The sequence below is a fragment of the Oncorhynchus mykiss genome, chromosome 6, assembly GCF_057628025.1.
Source record: "Oncorhynchus mykiss isolate SJ-2025 chromosome 6, ASM5762802v1, whole genome shotgun sequence".
Lineage (NCBI taxonomy): Eukaryota > Metazoa > Chordata > Actinopteri > Salmoniformes > Salmonidae > Oncorhynchus > Oncorhynchus mykiss.
Genome location: NC_143027.1, coordinates 85,178,057 through 85,199,861, shown reverse-complemented (window position 1 = coordinate 85,199,861; position 21,805 = coordinate 85,178,057). Strand labels below are relative to the sequence as shown.

At 44.2% G+C, this 21,805-nt stretch overlaps 1 protein-coding gene and 1 long non-coding RNA gene across 3 annotated transcripts in view; one reads left to right on the top strand and one right to left on the bottom strand.

The window, feature by feature from the left end:
* The window catches only part of LOC110513177 (UPF0606 protein KIAA1549L), a 211,158-nt gene that overhangs the window by 158,321 nt on the left and 31,032 nt on the right, over positions 1 to 21,805 (top strand). For both annotated transcript variants that reach the window (XM_090239196.1, XM_090239195.1), the window contains 3 exons: positions 8,752 to 8,915; positions 9,310 to 9,348; positions 19,664 to 19,863. In XM_090239196.1, coding sequence (XP_090095322.1) covers positions 8,752 to 8,915; positions 9,310 to 9,348; positions 19,664 to 19,863 — 403 coding nt within the window. The remainder of the gene's footprint in view (positions 1 to 8,751; positions 8,916 to 9,309; positions 9,349 to 19,663; positions 19,864 to 21,805) is intronic.
* Positions 16,995 to 19,891, bottom strand: LOC149983145 (uncharacterized). The gene is made up of 2 exons (XR_016496911.1): positions 19,621 to 19,891; positions 16,995 to 17,782 (listed from the first exon to the last, which is right to left on the bottom strand). It is a non-coding gene; the product is annotated as an uncharacterized LOC149983145 (long non-coding RNA).

Sequence of the window (21,805 nt, the reverse complement as noted above, 5' to 3'; positions counted from 1 at the left end):
TGTGTCAGAGTGGTTGTACAGTACAGGACATACTATCTCTGTGTCAGAGTGGGTGTACAGGACATACTATCTCTGTGTCAGAGTGGCTGTACAGTACAGGACATACTATCTCTGTGTCAGAGTGGGTGTACAGTACAGGACATACTATCTCTGTGTCAGAGTGGGTGTACAGGACATACTATCTCTGTGTCAGAGTGGTTGTACAGTACAGGACATACTATCTCTGTGTCAGAGTGGGTGTACAGGACATACTATCTCTATGTCAGAGTGGGTGTACAGGACATAATATATCTGTGTCAGAGTGGGTGTACAGGACAGGACATGCTATCTCTGTGTCAGAGTGGGTGTACAGGACATACTATCTCTGTGTCAGAGTGGGTGTACAGTACAGGACATACTATCTCTGTGTCAGAGTGGGTGTACAGGACATACTATCTCTGTGTCAGAGTGGGTGTACAGGACATACTATCTCTGTGTCAGAGTGGTTGTACAGTACAGGACATACTATCTCTATGTCAGAGTGGTTGTACAGGACAGGACATACTATCTCTGTGTCAGAGTGGGTGTACAGGACATACTATCTCTGTGTCAGAGTGGTTGTACAGTACAGGACATACTATCTCTATGTCAGAGTGGTTGTACAGGACATAATATCTCTGTGTCAGAGTGGGGTTACATTACAGGACATACTATCTCTGTGTCAGAGTGGGTGTACAGGACATACTATCTCTGTGTCAGAGTGGTTGTACAGGACATACTATCTCTGTGTCAGAGTGGGTGTACAGGACATACTATCTCTGTGTCAGAGTGGGTGTACAGTACAGGACATACTATCTCTATGTCAGAGTGGGTGTACAGGACATACTATCTCTGTGTCAGAGTGGTTGTACAGGACATACTATCTCTGTGTCAGAGTGGGTGTACAGGACATACTATCTCTGTGTCAGAGTGGGTGTACAGTACAGGACATACTATCTCTGTGTCAGAGTGGGTGTACAGTACAGGACATACTATCTCTGTGTCAGAGTGAGTGTACAGTACAGGACATTCTATCTCTGTGTCAGAGTAGGTGTACAGGACATACTATCTCTGTGTCAGAGTGGGTGTACAGTACAGGACATACTATCTCTGTGTCAGAGTAGGTGTACAGGACATACTATATCTGTGTCAGAGTGGGTGTACAGGACATACTATCTCTGTGTCAGAGTGGTTGTACAGTACAGGACATACTATCTCTGTGTCAGAGTGGTTGTACAGGACAGGACATACTATCTCTGTGTCAGAGTGGTTGTACAGGACATACTATCTCTGTGTCAGAGTGGTTGTACAGGACATAATATCTCTATGTCAGAGTGGTTGTACAGGACAGGACATACTATCTCTGTGTCAGAGTGGTTGTACAGGACAGGACATACTATCTCTGTGTCAGAGTGGTTGTACAGGACAGGACATACTATCTCTGTGTCAGAGTGGTTGTACAGGACATACTATCTCTGTGTCAGAGTGGTTGTACAGGACAGGACATACTATCTCTGTGTCAGAGTGGCTGTACAGGACAGGACATACTATCTCTGTGTCAGAGTGGCTGTACAGGACAGGACATACTATCTCTGTGTCAGAGTGGTTGTACAGGACAGGACATACTATCTCTGTGTCAGAGTGGTTGTACAGGACAGGACATACTATCTCTGTGTCAGAGTGGTTGTACAGGACATACTATCTTTGTGTCAGAGTGTTTGTACAGGACAGGACATACTATCTCTGTGTCAGAGTGGCTGTACAGTACAGGACATACTATCTCTGTGTCAGAGTGGCTGTACAGTACAGGACATACTATCTCTGTGTCGGGGTGGTTGTACAGGACATACTATCTCTGTGTCAGAGTGGTTGTACAGGACAGGACATACTATCTCTGTGTCAGAGTGGCTGTACAGTACAGGACATACTATCTCTGTGTCAGAGTGGCTGTACAGTACAGGATATACTATCTCTGTGTCAGAGTGGCTGTACAGGACATACTATCTCTGTGTCAGAGTGGCTGTACAGTCAGGACATACTATCGCTGTGTCAGAGTGGCTGTACAGTACAGGACATACTATCTCTATGTCAGAGTGGGTGTACAGTACAGGACATACTATCTCTGTGTCAGAGTGGCTGTACAGTACAGGACACACTGTCTCTGTGTCAGAGTGGGTGTACAGTGCAGGACATACTATCTCTGTGTCAGAGTGGCTGTACAGTACAGGACATACTATCTCTGTGTCAGAGTGGCTGTACAGGACATGCTATCTCTGTGTCAGAGTGGCTGTACAGTACAGGAAATACTATCTCTGTGTCAGAGTGGCTGTACAGTACAGGACATACTATCTCTGTGTCAGAGTGGCTGTACAGTACAGGACATACTATCTCTGTGTCAGAGTGGCTGTACAGTACAGGACATACTATCTCTGTGTCAGAGTGGCTGTACAGTACAGGACATACTATCTCTGTGTCAGAGTGGTTGTACAGTACAGGACATACTGTCTCTGTGTCAGAGTGGCTGTACAGGACATACTATCTCTGTGTCAGAGTGGTTGTACAGGACATACTATCTCTGTGTCAGAGTGGCTGTACAGTACAGGACATACTATCTCTGTGTCAGAGTGGCTGTACAGGATATACTGTCTCTGTGTTTAAGATGGAAAGCGTAGGTTTCAGAACAGAACAATGAAAAGCCTCAGGCAAAACACTCTCATTATTACTCACATTGGGGGAGTTTCTTCTTGACAGTTTTTTTAGCATGTCATTATTGTATTTCTCTCAGATTGTTGTGACTGTTAAAGGAAGTGAGGACAGTATGAGACGTGTCTGTAGAGGTACAACATAATGAAGGGAGAGGATGGAGGAAGTGAGGACAGTTTGAGATGTGTCTGTAGAGGTACAACATAATGAAGGGAGAGGATGGAGGAAGTGAGGACAGTATGAGATGTCTGTAGAGGTACAACATAATGAAAGGGAGAGGATGGAGGAAGTGAGGACAGTATGAGATGTGTCTGTAGAGGTACAACATAATGAAGGGAGAGGATGGAGGAAGTGAGGACAGTATGAGATGTGTCTGTAGAGGTACAACATAATGAAAGGGAGAGGATGGAGGAAGTGAGGACAGTATGAGATGTGTCTGTAGAGGTACAACATAATGAAGGGAGAGGAAGTGAGGACAGTATGAGATGTGTCTGTAGAGGTACGGTATAACGAAGGGAGAGGATGGAGGAAGTGAGGACAGTATGAGATGTGTCTGTAGAGGTACAACATAATGAAGGGAGAGGATGGAGGAAGTGAGGACAGTATGAGATGTGTCTGTAGAGGTACAACATAATGAAGGGAGAGGATGGAGGAAGTGAGGACAGTATGAGATGTGTCTGTAGAGGTACAACATAATGAAGGGAGAGGATGGAGGAAGTGAGGACAGTATGAGATGTGTCTGTAGAGGTACGGCATAATGAAGGGAGAGGATGGAGGAAGTGAGGACAGTATGAGATGTGTCTGTAGAGGTACAACATAATGAAGGGAGAGGATGGAGGAAGTGAGGACAGTATGAGATGTGTCTGTAGAGGTACAACATAATGAAAGGAGAGGATGGATGAAGTGAGGACAGTATGAGATGTGTCTGTAGAGGTACAACATAATGAAGGGAGAAGATGGACAAAGTGAGGACAGTATGAGATGTGTCTGTAGAGGTACAACATAATGAAGGGAGAGGATGGAGGAAGTGAGGACAGTATGAGATGTGTCTGTAGAGGTACAACATAATGAAGGGAGAGGATGGAGGAAGTGAGGACAGTATGAGATGTGTCTGTAGAGGTACAACATAATGAAAGGGAGAGGATGGAGGAAGTGAGGACAGTATGAGATGTGTCTGTAGAGGTACAACATAATGAAGGGAGAGGATGGAGGAAGTGAGGACAGTATGAGATGTGTCTGTAGAGGTACGGCATAATGAAGGGAGAGGATGGAGGAAGTGAGGACAGTATGAGATGTGTCTGTAGAGGTACAACATAATGAAGGGAGAGGATGGAGGAAGTAAGGACAGAATGAGATGTGTCTGTAGAGGTACAACATAATGAAGGGAGAGGATGGAGGAAGTGAGGACAGTATGAGATGTGTCTGTAGAGGTACAACATAATGAAGGGAGAGGATGGAGGAAGTGAGGACAGTATGAGATGTGTCTGTAGAGGTACAACATAATGAAGGGAGAGGATGGAGGAAGTGAGGACAGTATGAGATGTGTCTGTAGAGGTACAACATAATGAAGGGAGAGGATGGAGGAAGTGAGGACAGTATGAGATGTGTCTGTAGAGGTACAACATAATGAAGGGAGAGGATGGAGGAAGTGAGGACAGTATGAGATGTGTCTGTAGAGGTACAACATAATGAAGGGAGAGGATGGAGGAAGTGAGGACAGTATGAGATGTGTCTGTAGAGGTACAACATAATGAAGGGAGAGGATGGATGAAGTGAGGACAGTATGAGATGTGTCTGTAGAGGTACAACATAATGAAGGGAGAAGATGGACGAAGTGAGGACAGTATGAGATGTGTCTGTAGAGGTACAACATAATGAAGGGAGAGGATGGAGAAAGTGAGGACAGTATGAGATGTGTCTGTAGAGGTACAACATAATGAAGGGAGAGGAAGTGAGGACAGTATGAGATGTGTCTGTAGAGGTACAACATAATGAAGGGAGAGGATGGAGGAAGTGAGGACAGTATGAGATGTGTCTGTAGAGGTACAACATAATGAAGGGAGAGGATGGAGGAAGTGAGGACAGTATGAGATGTGTCTGTAGAGGTACAACATAATGAAGGGAGAGGATGGAGGAAGTGAGGACAGTATGAGATGTGTCTGTAGAGGTACAACATAATGAAGGGAGAGGATGGAGGAAGTGAGGACAGTATGAGATGTGTCTGTAGAGGTACAACATAATGAAGGGAGAGGATGGAGGAAGTGAGGACAGTATGAGATGTGTCTGTAGAGGTACAACATAATGAAGGGAGAGGATGGAGGAAGTGAGGACAGTATGAGATGTGTCTGTAGAGGTACAACATAATGAAAGGGAGAGGATGGAGGAAGTGAGGACAGTATGAGATGTGTCTGTAGAGGTACAACATAATGAAGGGAGAGGATGGAGGAAGTGAGGACAGTATGAGATGTGTCTGTAGAGGTACAACATAATGAAGGGAGAAGATGGAGGAAGTGAGGACAGTATGAGATGTGTCTGTAGAGGTACAACATAATGAAGGTAGAGGAAGTGAGGACAGTATGAGATGTGTCTGTAGAGGTACAACATAATGAAGGGAGAGGATGGAGGAAGTGAGGACAGTATGAGATGTGTCTGTAGAGGTACAACATAATGAAGGGAGAGGATGGAGGAAGTGAGGACAGTATGAGATGTGTCTGTAGAGGTACAACATAATGAAGGGAGAGGATGGAGGAAGTGAGGACAGTATGAGATGTGTCTGTAGAGGTACAACATAATGAAGGGAGAGGATGGAGGAAGTGAGGACAGTATGAGATGTGTCTGTAGAGGTACAACATAATGAAGGGAGAGGATGGAGGAAGTGAGGACAGTATGAGATATGTCTGTAGAGGTACAACATAATGAAGGGAGAGGATGGAGGAAGTGAGGACAGTATGAGATGTGTCTGTAGAGGTACAACATAATGAAGGGAGAGGATGGATGAAGTGAGGACAGTATGAGATGTGTCTGTAGAGGTACAACATAATGAAGGGAGAAGATGGACGAAGTGAGGACAGTATGAGATGTGTCTGTAGAGGTACAACATTATGAAGGGAGAGGATGGAGAAAGTGAGGACAGTATGAGATGTGTCTGTAGAGGTACAACATAATGAAGGGAGAGGAAGTGAGGACAGTATGAGATGTGTCTGTAGAGGTACAACATAATGAAGGGAGAGGATGGAGGAAGTGAGGACAGTATGAGATGTGTCTGTAGAGGTACAACATAATGAAGGGAGAGGATGGAGGAAGTGAGGACAGTATGAGATGTGTCTGTAGAGGTACAACATAATGAAGGGAGAGGATGGAGGAAGTGAGGACAGTATGAGATGTGTCTGTAGAGGTACAACATAATGAAGGGAGAGGATGGAGGAAGTGAGGACAGTATGAGATGTGTCTGTAGAGGTACAACATAATGAAGGGAGAGGATGGAGGAAGTGAGGACAGTATGAGATGTGTCTGTAGAGGTACAACATAATGAAGGGAGAGGATGGAGGAAGTGAGGACAGTATGAGATGTGTCTGTAGAGGTACAACATAATGAAAGGGAGAGGATGGAGGAAGTGAGGACAGTATGAGATGTGTCTGTAGAGGTACAACATAATGAAGGGAGAGGATGGAGGAAGTGAGGACAGTATGAGATGTGTCTGTAGAGGTACAACATAATGAAAGGGAGAGGATGGAGGAAGTGAGGACAGTATGAGATGTGTCTGTAGAGGTACAACATAATGAAGGGAGAGGATGGAGGAAGTGAGGACAGTATGAGATGTGTCTGTAGAGGTACGGCATAATGAAGGGAGAGGATGGAGGAAGTGAGGACAGTATGAGATGTGTCTGTAGAGGTACAACATAATGAAGGGAGAGGATGGAGGAAGTGAGGGCAGTATGAGATGTGTCTGTAGAGGTACAACATAATGAAGGGAGAGGATGGAGGAAGTGAGGACAGTATGAGATGTGTCTGTAGAGGTAGGGCATAATGAAGGGAGAGGATGGAGGAAGTGAGGACAGTATGAGATGTGTCTGTAGAGGTACAACATAATGAAGGGAGAGGATGGAGGAAGTGAGGACAGTATGAGATGTGTCTGTAGAGGTACAACATAATGAAGGGAGAAGATGGAGGAAGTGAGGACAGTATGAGATGTGTCTGTAGAGGTACAACATAATGAAGGGAGAGGAAGTGAGGACAGTATGAGATGTGTCTGTAGAGGTACGGCATAATGAAGGGAGAGGATGGAGGAAGTGAGGACAGTATGAGATGTGTCTGTAGAGGTACAACATAATGAAGGGAGAGGATGGAGGAAGTGAGGACAGTATGAGATGTGTCTGTAGAGGTACAACATAATGAAGGGAGAGGATGGAGGAAGTGAGGACAGTATGAGATGTGTCTGTAGAGGTACAACATAATGAAGGGAGAGGATGGAGGAAGTGAGGACAGTATGAGATGTGTCTGTAGAGGTACAACATAATGAAGGGAGAGGATGGAGGAAGTGAGGACAGTATGAGATGTGTCTGTAGAGGTAGGGCATAATGAAGGGAGAGGATGGAGGAAGTGAGGACAGTATGAGATGTGTCTGTAGAGGTAGGGCATAATGAAGGGAGAGGATGGAGGAAGTGAGGACAGTATGAGATGTGTCTGTAGAGGTACGGCATAATGAAGGGAGAGGATGGAGGAAGTGAGGACAGTATGAGATGTGTCTGTAGAGGTACGGCATAATGAAGGGAGAGGATGGAGGAAGTGAGGACAGTATGAGATGTGTCTGTAGAGGTACAACATAATGAAGGGAGAGGATGGAGGAAGTGAGGACAGTATGAGATGTGTCTGTAGAGGTACAACATAATGAAGGGAGAGGATGGAGGAAGTGAGGACAGTATGAGATGTGTCTGTAGAGGTAGGGCATAATGAAGGGAGAGGATGGAGGAAGTGAGGACAGTATGAGATGTGTCTGTAGAGGTACAACATAATGAAGGGAGAGGATGGAGGAAGTGAGGACAGTATGAGATGTGTCTGTAGAGGTACGGCATAATGAAGGGAGAGGATGGAGGAAGTGAGGACAGTATGAGATGTGTCTGTAGAGGTACAACATAATGAAGGGAGAAGATGGAGGAAGTGAGGACAGTATGAGATGTGTCTGTAGAGGTACAACATAATGAAGGGAGAGGAAGTGAGGACAGTATGAGATGTGTCTGTAGAGGTACGGCATAATGAAGGGAGAGGATGGAGGAAGTGAGGACAGTATGAGATGTGTCTGTAGAGGTACAACATAATGAAGGGAGAGGAAGTGAGGACAGTATGAGATGTGTCTGTAGAGGTACGGCATAATGAAGGGAGAGGATGGAGGAAGTGAGGACAGTATGAGATGTGTCTGTAGAGGTACAACATAATGAAGGGAGAGGATGGAGGAATTGAGGACAGTATGAGATGTGTCTGTAGAGGTACAACATAATGAAGGGAGAGGATGGAGGAAGTGAGGACAGTATGAGATGTGTCTGTAGAGGTAGGGCATAATGAAGGGAGAGGATGGAGGAAGTGAGGACAGTATGAGATGTGTCTGTAGAGGTACGGCATAATGAAGGGAGAGGATGGAGGAAGTGAGGACAGTATAAGATGTGTCTGTAGAGGTACAACATAATGAAGGGAGAGGAAGTGAGGACAGTATGAGATGTGTCTGTAGAGGTACAACATAATGAAGGGAGAGGATGGAGGAAGTGAGGACAGTACGAGATGTGTCTGTAGAGGTAGGGCATAATGAAGGGAGAGGATGGACTACTGCTGTGATGTTGATACCATCATTGAGGAACATTCCTCACTGCAGACACATTTACCTCAGTAAAACATATCTACTGTTACTGTGTGTTCTATCATTGATGATTACATGATGACAATTCTTATACACAGCACAACAATAGGAGGGAGTGTGTGTGTGTGTGTGTGTGTTGATCCGTTCTCTCACAAAGTGTTCCTGTGTGTTTCCCCTTGTAGCCGTGGTGAAGAATCCTCCAAACAATCTGTGGATCATCGCAGCGGTGCTGGCCCCTATCGCCGTGGTAACGCTCATCATCATCATCATCACCGCCGTGCTCTGCCGGAAGAACAAGAGCGACTTCAAAGCCGACGCCATGGGCAACCTTAACCCCCGTGTCAAGGTGGGCAGAGACACACACACACACACACACACAGGCACACACACACACACACACACACACACACACACACACACACACACACATACCAGGTAGAGGTAAATCCAGATGAAAACTGGAGACACACTGCAAAAAAATGTATTGTATTGAGTTGTTTTCTATTACCCAAAAAATCAAGCCTTTTGTAGGTTGAAATAAGCAGAATGATCTGTCAGTGCAGTGAGATGATTCATCTTGGTAAGACGGCAGGTAAATCCATTGTTTGGGGAAACCTAGCAGATCATTACCTATTTTTGCAGTGCATGTTTTCAGCCTACAGTCAAACTGTCAGAAGAGAGACGGGAGGAGGAAATGGATGATGACGCGTATCTTTGACACGGTTTCTCTTGTTTTTCAGACATCATATCGGAGGGATGTAACAGGATATTACCACCAGGTATCTAACTTGTTTCTCTCTGGTGTCTGTCCTTGTTTCTCTCTGGTGTCTGTCCTTGTTTCTCTATGGTGTCTGTCCTTGTTTCTCTATGGTGTCTGTCCTTGTTTCTCTCTGGTGTCTGTCCTTGTTTCTCTCTGGTGTCTGTCCTTGTTTCTCTATGGTGTCTGTCCTTGTTTCTCTATGGTGTCTGTCCTTGTTTCTCTATGGTGTCTGTCCTTGTTTCTCTCTGGTGTCTGTCCTTGTTTCTCTCTGGTGTTTGTCCTTGTTTCTCTCTGGTGTCTGTCCTTGTTTCTCTCTGGTGTCTGTCCTTGTTTCTCTATGGTGTCTGTCCTTGTTTCTCTATGGTGTCTGTCCTTGTTTCTCTATGGTGTTGTTTCTCTCTGGTGTTGTTTCTCTCTGGTGTCTGTCCTTGTTTCTCTATGGTGTTGTTTCTCTCTGGTGTTGTTTCTCTCTGGTGTCTGTCCTTGTTTCTCTCTGGTGTCTGTCCTTGTTTCTCTCTGGTGTCTGTCCTTGTTTCTCTCTGGTGTCTGTCCTTGTTTCTCTCTGGTGTCTGTCCTTGTTTCTCTCTGGTGTCTGTCCTTGTTTCTCTCTGGTGTCTGTCCTTGTTTCTCTCTGGTGTCTGTCCTTGTTTCTCTATGGTGTCTGTCCTTGTTTCTCTCTGGTGTTGTTTCTCTCTGGTGTTGTTTCTCTCTGGTGTCTGTCCTTGTTTCTCTCTGGTGTCTGTCCTTGTTTCTCTCTGGTGCCTGTCCTTGTTTCTCTGGTTGGTGACACCTTAATTGGGGAGGACGGGCTCATGGTAATGACTGTTGAGAAATAAGTAGAATGGTATGAATTACATCAAACACATGGTCTGATGCCTTTCCATTTGCTTCAGCCATTATAATGAGCCGTCCTCCACTGGTGTGTCTACTAGAGGAGTGCAGGGTAATGGGGTGTTTGACTGGCATATGAAATAGGGATACGGATATGCTACAGTTGAAATAAAGTTTGAATAGTCACTATTACATTTGATGGGTATGTTTGTTTAGGTGACTGTATGTGTGTATTAGGGTTGGGTGGTATCCAGATGTTCATATCTTTATACCATCCTTCTCTCATCCCGAGATTTACAGTATTATCAACTTAGTACACATGGTGGTGCCAGAAAGAATTGGGCATCATTTACCAGAATGCTAACAAATTATCACAAGTAATAGCCAATTTCCATGGAGGCTGCAAGCTAAATATGCTAACGAGTGAAAAAATGTAATTGCTAAGACAGGCAGTCCAGCACATAAAGTTATACATATATAGGTTGGAGCTGCCGAATGTCAAGCAAATGTGAACGAGAGACATTGTGCAAATGAACAAAGTTTTGACACATGCTTGTCTGAAGGAAGAACAGTACTGGCTCTGGAGCAGCATGTGTACACGCTGTGTCTGTGTGGAGTCTGGAGTCGCTAGGGCAACGGGCCTGCCTGGTAAGCTTGGAGAAGAGGGTGGAGCAGCATGTGTACACGCTGTGTCTGTGTGGAGTCTGGAGTCGCTAGGGCAACTGGCCTGCCTGGTAAGCTTGGAGAAGAGGGTGGAGGAGCAGATAGTCCGAGAACAGAGAGGAGAAAAAACGTAAGGAAATCAAGATAGGGCTTTGACTTCTCAAACATGGCAGAAATCTAACACAATATGATGCCCCCTCACCTTATTAATTCAGCCACTTACTTAGATAACTAGCAAGACCTAAAATCTGGGTCTCGTTAACTGAGAATTTTGTGTTTTCACGCAGGAAAAAATATAAAATGCATAAGAAATATCTTGCTGTGTTTTGTAAACACAGATGTAAAATGCTTCTTCTTATAATTTCTGCTTGACAGGCATTCTATCAGCAGACAGCGCTCTGATTTTTTTTTTAAATTGTAAGCTTATTTACTTTTGTGACTGCCAGCCAAATAGAGTTGCATGACTGCCAGCCAAATAGAGTTGCATGACTGCCAGCCAAATAGAGTTGCATGACTGTCAGCCAAATAGAGTTGCATGACTGCCAGCCAAATAGAGTTGCATGACTGCCAGCCAAATAGAGTTGCATGACTGTCAGCCAAATAGAGTTGCATGACTGCCAGCCAAATAGAGTTGCATGACTGCCAGCCAAATAGAGTTGCATGACTGCCAGCCAAATAGAGTTGCATGACTGTCAGCCAAATAGAGTTGCATGACTGCCAGCCAAATAGAGTTGCATGACTGCCAGCCAAATAGAGTTGCATGACTACCAGCCAAATAGAGTTGCATGACTGCCAGCCAAATAGAGTTGCATGACTGCCAGCCAAATAGAGTTGCATGACTGCCAGCCAAATAGAGTTGCATGACTGCCAGCCAAATAGAGTTGCATGACTGCCAGCCAAATAGAGTTGCATGACTGCCAGCCAAATAGAGTTGCATGACTGCCAGCCAAATAGAGTTGCATGACTGCCAGCCAAATAGAGTTGCATGACTGCCAGCCAAATAGAGTTGCATGACTGTCAGCCAAATAGAGTTGCATGACTGCCAGCCAAATAGAGTTGCATGACTGCCAGCCAAAAACAAAAATTGACAAAAATGATTTTGTCATCTGATGAAAATGAATATATTTTCTGCTGAATGTGTTACACCAATGTATTTTCTGTGAAGGAAACTATAGTTGCAGGTCCCTGATCACTCTATTGAAGCAAAAAAACACTGTTGACTTTCAATTTAAAACACGACCCCTAGCAATACACAGCTGGACTCACCTGCTCCTGCTTTCCCCCATTGTGATATGTACAACCTAACACGTGCCTGGACACAGCCCTTAGCCGTAGTATATTGGCCATATACAACAAACCCCTGAGATGCCTTATTGCTACTATAAACTGGTTACCAATGTAATTAGAGCAGTAAAAATACATGTCTTGTCATACCCGTGGTATACGGTCTGATATACTATGGCTATCAGCCAATCAGCTTTCAGGGCTGGAACCACCCACTTTATAATGTGACAGGTGAAATGAACACGATCTTTATCTCCTGTCATATTGACTGCAGGTATTTACTGAAAAAGTAGTTACAAATATAAAAATGGATTGAAAAATTAAATTAAAATAAGTAGTTTCAACGGTATTGACGGTATTGATAAACCATCCCATGGCTATTTCCAAATACCTCGGGATACGGTATATACGGTATACCGCCCAAACCTAGTGTGTAGGCTACTGTGAGTGAGGGAGATGAGAGACCGCAACCAACCTAGCTGACTCACTCTGTAGTAGACTGAAAGCTGTGTGTATGCATGTGAATGCGTGTGCGTGCGTGTACGTGCGCACGCGCGTGTGTGTGTGTGTGTGTATGCATGTGTGTGCTCTGAAACGAGCTCTTGGTGCATATTGCTGGAACAAGGTCAGATGTTCTCATCTTAATTGGGTAAAAATAGGCTAGCCGAGACACTAATGATTCTCCTGGCTCAGTACACAGTATCCTACCTATACCATTACACCTGACTCCCTTCTATATGTCTAATAATGTATGTACTCTCATTGTTAACCTTCTAGACCTCATTTGTCTTTAAGAAGCAGACACACACGTGCAAACACACGCACACACCCCTGTTCTGACCTAGTTTACCACTGTATGCGTTGTCATTCGCTATTGTTTGTATCAGTTTGGCATTACAGATCAGTTAGTTCACCATTACAGTAATACAATAACCAATCACCGATGTTCATTTTCTATGCAAAGACATGGTCCATATTTTGCAGTATAGCAGTATCCCAAGAGGGAGCTTTTGCCTGAAATTTAGTATGGAATAACAAGCAGGATCAAATCACATTGTATTTGTCACATTCTTGGTAAACAACAGGTGTAGACTAACAGTGAAATGCTTACTGATGGGCCCTTCCCAACAATGCAGAGAGAAACAACAGGTGTAGACTAACAGTGAAATGCTTACTGATGGGCCCTTCCCCACAATGCAGAGAGAAACAACAGGTGTAGACTAACAGTGAAATGCTTACTGATGGGCCCTTCCCAACTATGCAGAGAGAAACAACAGGTGTAGACTAACAGTGAAATGCTTACTGATGGGCCCTTCCCAACTATGCAGAGAGAAACAACAGGTGTAGACTAACAGTGAAATACTTACTGATGGGCCCTTCCCAACTATGCAGAGAGAAACAACAGGTGTAGACTAACAGTGAAATACTTACTGATGGGCCCTTCCCAACAATGCAGAGAGAAACAACAGGTGTAGACTAACAGTGAAATACTTACTGATGGGCCCTTCCCAACTATGCAGAGAGAAACAACAGGTGTAGACTAACAGTGAAATGCTTACTGATGGGCCCTTCCCAACTATGCAGAGAGAAACAACAGGTGTAGACTAACAGTGAAATACTTACTGATGGGCCCTTCCCAACTATGCAGAGAGAAACAACAGGTGTAGACTAACAGTGAAATACTTACTGATGGGCCCTTCCCAACTATGCAGAGAGAAACAACAGATGTAGACTAACAGTGAAATACTTACTGATGGGCCCTTCCCAACAATGCAGAGAGAAACACTATTATTATAATAGAAAGATAATATTAATACGAGGAGTAAATCCACACTGAGTAATAATAACTTAGTTATATACATGGGGCACCAGTACTGACTAGATGTGCAGAGATACTAGGTAATTGAGGTCGATACAGTATGTACATATAGGCAGGGATAATGACTAGGCATCAGGATAGATAACTGTAACAGCAGTGTATGTGATATTTACATTCGAGTCATTTAGCAGATGCTCTTATCCAGATGAGTTAAAAGAGTTGAACTATTTAGCAGTCTTATGGCTTGGGGGTAGAAGCTGTTCAGGGTCCTGTTGGTTCCAGATTTAGTGCATTGGTACCGCCTGCTATGCAGTAGCCGAGAGAACAGTCTATGACTTGGGTATCTGAGATGCTCTCAATGGTGCAGCTGTATAACTTTTTGAGGAGCTGAGGGCCCATGACAAATCTTTTCAGCCTCCTGAGAGGCATTGTCATGTGCTCTTCACGATTGTGTTGGTGTGTGTGGACCATGATAATTCCTTAGTGATGTGGACACCAAGGAACTTGAAGCTCTCGAACCTGCTCCACTCAGCTCTATCAATGTGAATGGGGGCGTGCTCAGACCTCTGTTTCCTGTAGCCCAGATCAGCTCCTTTCTCTTGCTGATGTTAAGGGAGAGGTTGTTGTCCTGGCACCACACTGGCAGGTCTCTGACCTCCTCCTTATAGGCTGTCTCATCGTTGTCGGTGGTATCCAATGACGGTATTGGAGTCATGCTTGGCCACGAAGTCATGGGTGAACAGGGAGTATAGGAGTGGACTAAGCACGCACCCCTGAGTGGCCCCGGTGTTGAGGGTCAGTGTGGCGGATGTGTTGTTGCCTACCCTGTTTAATCCCAGGGTCCTTAGCTTAGTAATGATCTTGGAGTCAATGAACAGCATTCTCATGTACAGTAGGTTCTCCTTTTGTCCAGGTTGGAAAGGGCAGTGTGGATTGCAATAGAGGTTGAATCATCTGTGGATATGTGGCAGTATGTGAATTGGAGTGGATCCAGGCTGTTTGGGATGAAGGTGTTGATGTGAGCCATGACAAGCCATTCAAAGCATTTCATGGCTACAGATGTGACTGCTATGAAAGTCATTTCGTCAGATTACCTTGGCGTTCTTGGGCACAGGGACACATGGTGTTTACATTTTTTAAATGTACATTTTAATTTAACTAGGAAAGTCATTTAAGAACGGGCAAAACCGAACAACGCTGGGCAAATTGTGCGCCGCCCTAAGGGACTCCCAATCACGGCCAGTGGTGATACAGCCTGGATTCGAACCAGGGTGTCTATAGGGCCTTATACCACTGCACCACTCGGGAGACCTTGAAATATGTAGCATTACAGACAGGGTAAGGAAGAGGTTGAAAATGTCAGTGAAGACACTTGCCAGCTGGTCAGTGCATGCTCTGAGTACATGTCCTGGTAATCCATCTGGCTCTACGGCCTTGTGAATGTTGACCTGTTTAAGGGTCTTACTACATCGGCTCTGGAGAGCGTGATCACACTGTCGTCCGGAACAGTTGGTGCTCTCATGCATGGTTCAGTGTTGCTAGCCTCGAAGCCAGTATAGAAGGTATTTAGCTCGTCTGGTAGGATCGCATCACTGGACAGCTCGCGGCTGGGTTTCCCTTTGTAATCCATGCTAGCCCTTCCACATCTGACAAGCGACAGAGCCAATGTAGTAGGATTCGATCTTGGTCCTGTATTGACGCTTTGCCTATTTGATGGTTCGTCGGAGGGCGTAGTGGGATTTCTTTTAAGCGTCCAGATTAGTGTCCCGCACCTTTAAAGCGACAGGTCTAGCCTTTAGCTCAGTGCAGATATTTACTGTAATCCATGGCTTCTGATTGGAATGTGGGGACGATGTCATCTATGCCCTTATTAATGAAGCCGGTGACTGATGTGGTTAGCTCCTCAATGCCATCGGATGAATCCCGGAACATATTCCAGTCTATGCTGGTGAAACAGTCCTGTAGTTTAGCATGTGTGTGTGTTCGTGCAGTAGCCTGTCCACCATCAGTGGATCAACGATAGAAGCTCCATTATGTTTACCAAAGGGATATCCCTCTGCCTGTCTGTGTGTCCACCTTTCACTCTCTCTGTTTGTTTCTGTCTTTGCACCATCAGCCAGTCTGTACAGTATATTGAGGTGGATGTTATTGAGGCAGACACTGTGAAATATGCTGGGGACCCTGAGGAGTGAACCCATGGGGTTAAACCTGGTTCTTGCTGTGTTGGAGCAGTCCAGTTGTCAATATGAGGGATGGACAAATACATGTACCTTGGGAATTTGCATTCTACCAGACTTTTTTTTAAGTACATCGCTTGGGGAAAAAAATAATTGAATAGTGATGCTGTGAATATCACCTCTTAGTGATACTGTCATGCTGTGTGACTGCAGATGTAGCACTTTCCCTCTATATCCCTCTGAGAACCACTCCTCTGATAGCCCTGCAGCCAGCACTTTCTCTATATCCCTCTGAGAACCACTCCTCTGACAGCCCTGAAGCCAGCACTTCTTCTATATCCCTCTGAGAACCACTCATCTGACAGCCCTGGAGCCAGCACTTCCTCTATATCCCTCTGAGAACCACTCCTCTGACAGCCCTGGAGCCAGCACTTCCTCTATATCCCTCTGAGAACCACTCATCTGACAGCCCTGGAGCCAGCACTTCCTCTATATCCCTCTGAGAACCACTCCTCTGACAGCCCTGCAGCCAGCACTTCCTCTATATCCCTCTGAGAACCACTCCTCTGACAGCCCTGGAGCCAGCACTTCCTCTATATCCCTCTGAGAACCACTCCTCTGACAGCCCTGGAGCCAGCACTTCCTCTATATCCCTCTGAGAACCACTCATCTGACAGCCCTGGACAGCACTGGAGCTAGCACTTTTAGTCTGCGTGAAAACTTCACCACCATCCACACCTCTGTGTGTGTGTGTGTGTGTGTGTGTGTGTGTGTGTGTGTGTGTGTGTGTGTGTGTGTGTGTGTGTGTGTGTGTGTGTTTAAGACTTTTATATAAACCACCCCACTGTGTCTCTCTCCTCTTCTGTCTGGAGTCTGACTACATTAGAATAGTCTTTGAATCTCATATTTTTATTGCCCACTGTGATTCATTTATTAGACATTAGAAGGAGAGAAAGTGAGATCAAAGAAGTCTTCATAAAATCTATGTGTATGGAGTTCAAGACACATGAACTAGAGTTCTGAAAAGTCATTTAGGCATTTCAGTTTTCTGTCTGAATGTGTGTGTCTGTCTGACTGCCTGTATATCTCTTTAAATGTGTGTATCAATTAATCAAATGTATTTATAAAGCCCTTCTTACATCAGCTGATGTCACTAAGTGCTGTACCGAAACCCAGCCTAAAACCCCAAACAGCAAGCAATGCAGGTGTAGAAGCACGGTGGCTAGGAAAAACTCCCTGGAAAGGTCTGAACCTAGGAAGAATCTTAGAGAGGAACAAGGCTTATGAGGGGTGGCCAGTCCTGTTCTAGCTGTGCCAGGTGGAGATTATAACAGAACATGGTCAAGATGTTCAAATGTTCATAGATGACCAACAGATCAGACCAACAAATAATAATAATTACAGTGGTTATAGAGGGTGCATCAGGTCAGCACCTCAGGAGTAAATGTCAGTTGGCTTTTCATAGCCGATCATTCAGAGTATCTCTACCGCTCCTGCTGTCTCTAGAGAGATGAAAACAGCAAGTCTGGGACAGGTAGCACGTCCGGTGAACAAGTCAGGGTTCCATAGCCGCAGGCAGAACAGTTGAAACTGGAGCAGCAGCACAACCAGGTGAACTGGGGAAAGCAAGGAGTCATCAGGCCAGGTAGTCCTGAGGCATGTCCTAGGGCTCATGTCCTCTGAGATAAAGATAGAAAGAGAGAAAGGAAGAAAGAAAGAGAGAATTAGAGAGAGCATACTTAAATTCACACAGGACACCGATAAGACAAGAAATACTCCAGATATAACAGACTGACGCTAGCCCCCTGACACATAAACTATTGCAGCATAAATAATGGCGGCTGAGACAGGAGGGGAGACACCATGGCCCCGCCTGACAATACCCTTGGACAGGGCCAAACAGGCAAGATATAACCCCACCCACTGCCAAAGCACAGCCCCAACACCACTAGAGGGATATCTTCAACCACCAACTTACCATCCTGAGACAAGGCTGAGTATAGCCCACGAAGATCTCCCCCATTGCACAAACCCAAGGGGGGGCGCCAACCCAGACAGGAAGATCACGTCAGTGACTCAGCCCACTCAAGTGATGCACCCATCCTAGGGACGGCATGGAAGAGCACCAATAAGCTAGTGACTCAGCCCCTGTAATAGGGTTTGAGGCAGAGAATCCCAGTGGAGAGAGGGGAACCAGCCAGGCAGCGACAGATTACACTCAATCATAGGACCTACTGAAGAGATGAGTCTTCAATAAATACTTAAAGGTCGAGACCGAGTCTGTGTCTCTCACATGTATAGGCAGACCATTCCATAAAAATTGAGCTCTAGAAGAAAGCCCTGTCTCCAGCTGTTTGCTTAGAAATTCTAGGGACAGTAAGGAGGCCTGCGTCTTGTGACCGTAGCGTACGTGTAGGTATGTACGGCAGGACCAAATCGGAAAAATGGGTAGGAGTAAGCCCATGTAATGCTTTGTAGGTTAGCAGTAAAACCTTGAAATCAGCCCTTGCCTTAACAGGAAGCCAGTGTAGAGAGGCTAGCACTGGAGTAATCTAGCAGCCGTGTTTAGTACTAACTGAAGTTTATTTTGTGCTTTATCCGGGTAGCCGGAAAGTAGAGCATTGCAGTAGTCTAACCTAGAAGTGACAAAAGCATGGATGACTTTTTCTGCATCCTTTTTGGACAGACAGTTTCTGATTTTTGCAATGTTACGTAGATGGAAAAAAGCTGTCCTTGAAATATGTTCGTCAAAAGAGAGATCAGGGTCCAGAGTAACGCTGAGGTCTTTCAGTTTTATTTGAGAAGACTGTACAACCATCAAGATTAATTGTCAGATTCAACAGAAGATCTCTTTCTTGGGACCTAGAACAAGCATCTCTGTTTTGCTCAGGTTTAAAAGTAGACAATTTGCCGCCATCCACTTCCTTATGTCTGAAACATAGGCTTCCAAGGAGGGTAATTTTGGGGCTTCACCATGTTTCATCGAAATGTACAGCTGTGTGTCGTCTGTATAGCAGTAAAAGTTAACATTATGTTTCCGAATGACATCACCTAGAGGTAAAATATATAGTGAAAACAATAGTGGTCATAAAATGGAGCCTTGAGGAACACTGAAATTTACAGTTGATTTGAGGACAAACCATTCATAGAGACAAACTAAAATCTTCCCGATAGATAAGATCTAAACCATGCCAGAACTTGTCTGTGTAGACCAATTTGGATTTCCAATCTCTCCAAAAGAATGTGGTGATCGATGGTATCAAAAGCAGCATTAAGGTCTGGGAGCACGAGGACAGATGCAGAGCCTTGGTCTGACACCATTAAAAGGTCATTTATCACCTTCACAAGTTTAGTATGTCTCTTTAAATGTGCGTTTGTCTCTGTCTGTGTATACATAATATGCTGACCGTGTGTGTGTGTGTGTGTGTGTGTGTGTGTGTGTGTGTGTGTGTGTGTGTGCGCGCGTGTGTGCCATTTAGATGGCCATTGAGACAGAAACCTTGCATCCATCACTCACCTGTTTCCACTCATCTCTCTCCCCCCCTTCGTCCTCCCTACAGCCTGTCCAGGGTTTTGACTATGCCAAGCAGCACCTGGGCCGGGTGCAGGGTGGGGAGGGAGAGACCCTCCCTGTGACCCAGGACACCCTGATGCTGCCCCTGCCCATCCGGGAAGCCCCCCTCTCCCTCTCCCTGGAGAAGGCCCTGCACCAGGACGGCACCGCCAACAAGAAGACCCTCAACTCAGACATACGCAAGAGGTACTAAAGTCACATACACACCTCACATGGCCATACAGAGGGTGTCATAGGAATATATCTACCGTTTAAACTACTTGTTTTGTGTTGAGCCAATCAGATGTGATGTTATTGAGCTGGATAAGCCTATTGTGCTCCTGCAGAGGAGAGAGGATGTGACTGGCTAGTAGCCGAGCTCCATTCACGTCAGACTATTGTTATTCAGTTAAATATAGAGAGGGGAGATATTTCAGGAATACATTTACTCTAGTATTCTTGTCTTGAAGCGCTTTCCTGAGATCCGTTGACCTCAGATTATTATCAGTTGAATCACAGCAATTTATTCAGGAATGGTATTTTTACCTCTTCTTTTGTCTACGTTAAAGGAATTTTCCTGATATCTTTCCATAAGACTATTATGAGTGAATTGGCCCTGTGGGTAAAATCCTTAATGCTGTTCTGGATGAGACAATGATGTTACCACGGCGTTATCTCCTTACCTCATTTTAGTTTACTGTATGTCCTACTTTGATGTTGGCTAGACCTTCATAAAACCCTCACCATCGTAATGCACTACACAAATGCCTAAAGTCTTCTTCCCATGTTTTCTGTTTTGTACTGTGGATGTTGACAAGCATCTCTAGTTAAAGGGATAGTTGAGGGCAGCTAGGGGGAATTCAGGGGCAGTTTGGAGGCTTTTACATTACAAATGACAACGTTCTGACTTTAAGAGGCAGGGTTATAAGAGTTGTGGTGAAGCTCAGCTGTGGTCTGCCATGTATGATGTGATAGAATATAATAGATTAGAACTGAATATAATGGACTGGAATAGAATAGATTAGAACTGAATAGAATGGAATGGAATGGAATAGATTAGAACTGAATAGAATGGAATGGAATGGAATAGATTAGATTAGAACTGAATGGAATGGAATAGAATAGATTAGAACTGAATAGAATGGAATGGAATAGATTAGAACTGAATGGAATGGAATAGAATAGATTAGAACTGAATGGAATGGAATAGAATAGATTAGAACTGAATGGAATGGAATAGAATAGATTACAATTGAATAGAATGGAATGGAATGGATTAGAACTGAATAGAATGGAATAGATTAGAACTGAATAGAATGGAATGGAATAGAATGGAATGGAATAGATTAGAACTGAATAGAATAGAATGGAATGGATTAGAACGGAATGGAATAGATTAGAACTGAATAGAATGGAATAGATTAGAACTGAATAGAATGGAATGGAATAGAATGGAATGGAATAGATTAGAACTGAATAGAATGGAATGGAATAGATTAGAACTGAATAGAACGGAATGGAATAGATTAGAACTGAATAGAATGGAATAGATTAGAACTGAATAGAATGGAATGGAATAGATTAGAACTGAACAGAATGGAATGGAATAGATTAGAACTGAATAGAATAGAATGGAATGGATTAGATTAGAACTGAATGGAATGGAATAGATTAGAACTGAATAGAATGGAATGGATTAGAACTGAATAGAATGGAATGGAATAGAATGGAATGGAATAGATTAGAACTGAATAGAATGGAATAGATTAGAACTGAATAGAATGGAATGGAATAGATTAGAACTGAATAGAACGGAATGGAATAGATTAGAACTGAATGGAATGGAATAGATTAGAACTTAATAGAATGGAATGGAATAGAATAGAACTGAATAGAATGGAATGGAATAGAATGGAATGGAATAGATTAGAACTGAATAGAATAGAATGGAATGAATTAGAACGGAATGGAATGGAATAGATTAGAACTGAATAGAATGGAATAGATTAGATTAGAACTGAATGGAATGGCATGGAATAGAATGGAATGGAATGGATTAGAACTGAATAGAATGGAATAGATTAGAACTGAATAGAATGGAATGGAATAGAATGGAATGGAATAGATTAGAACTGAATAGAATAGAATG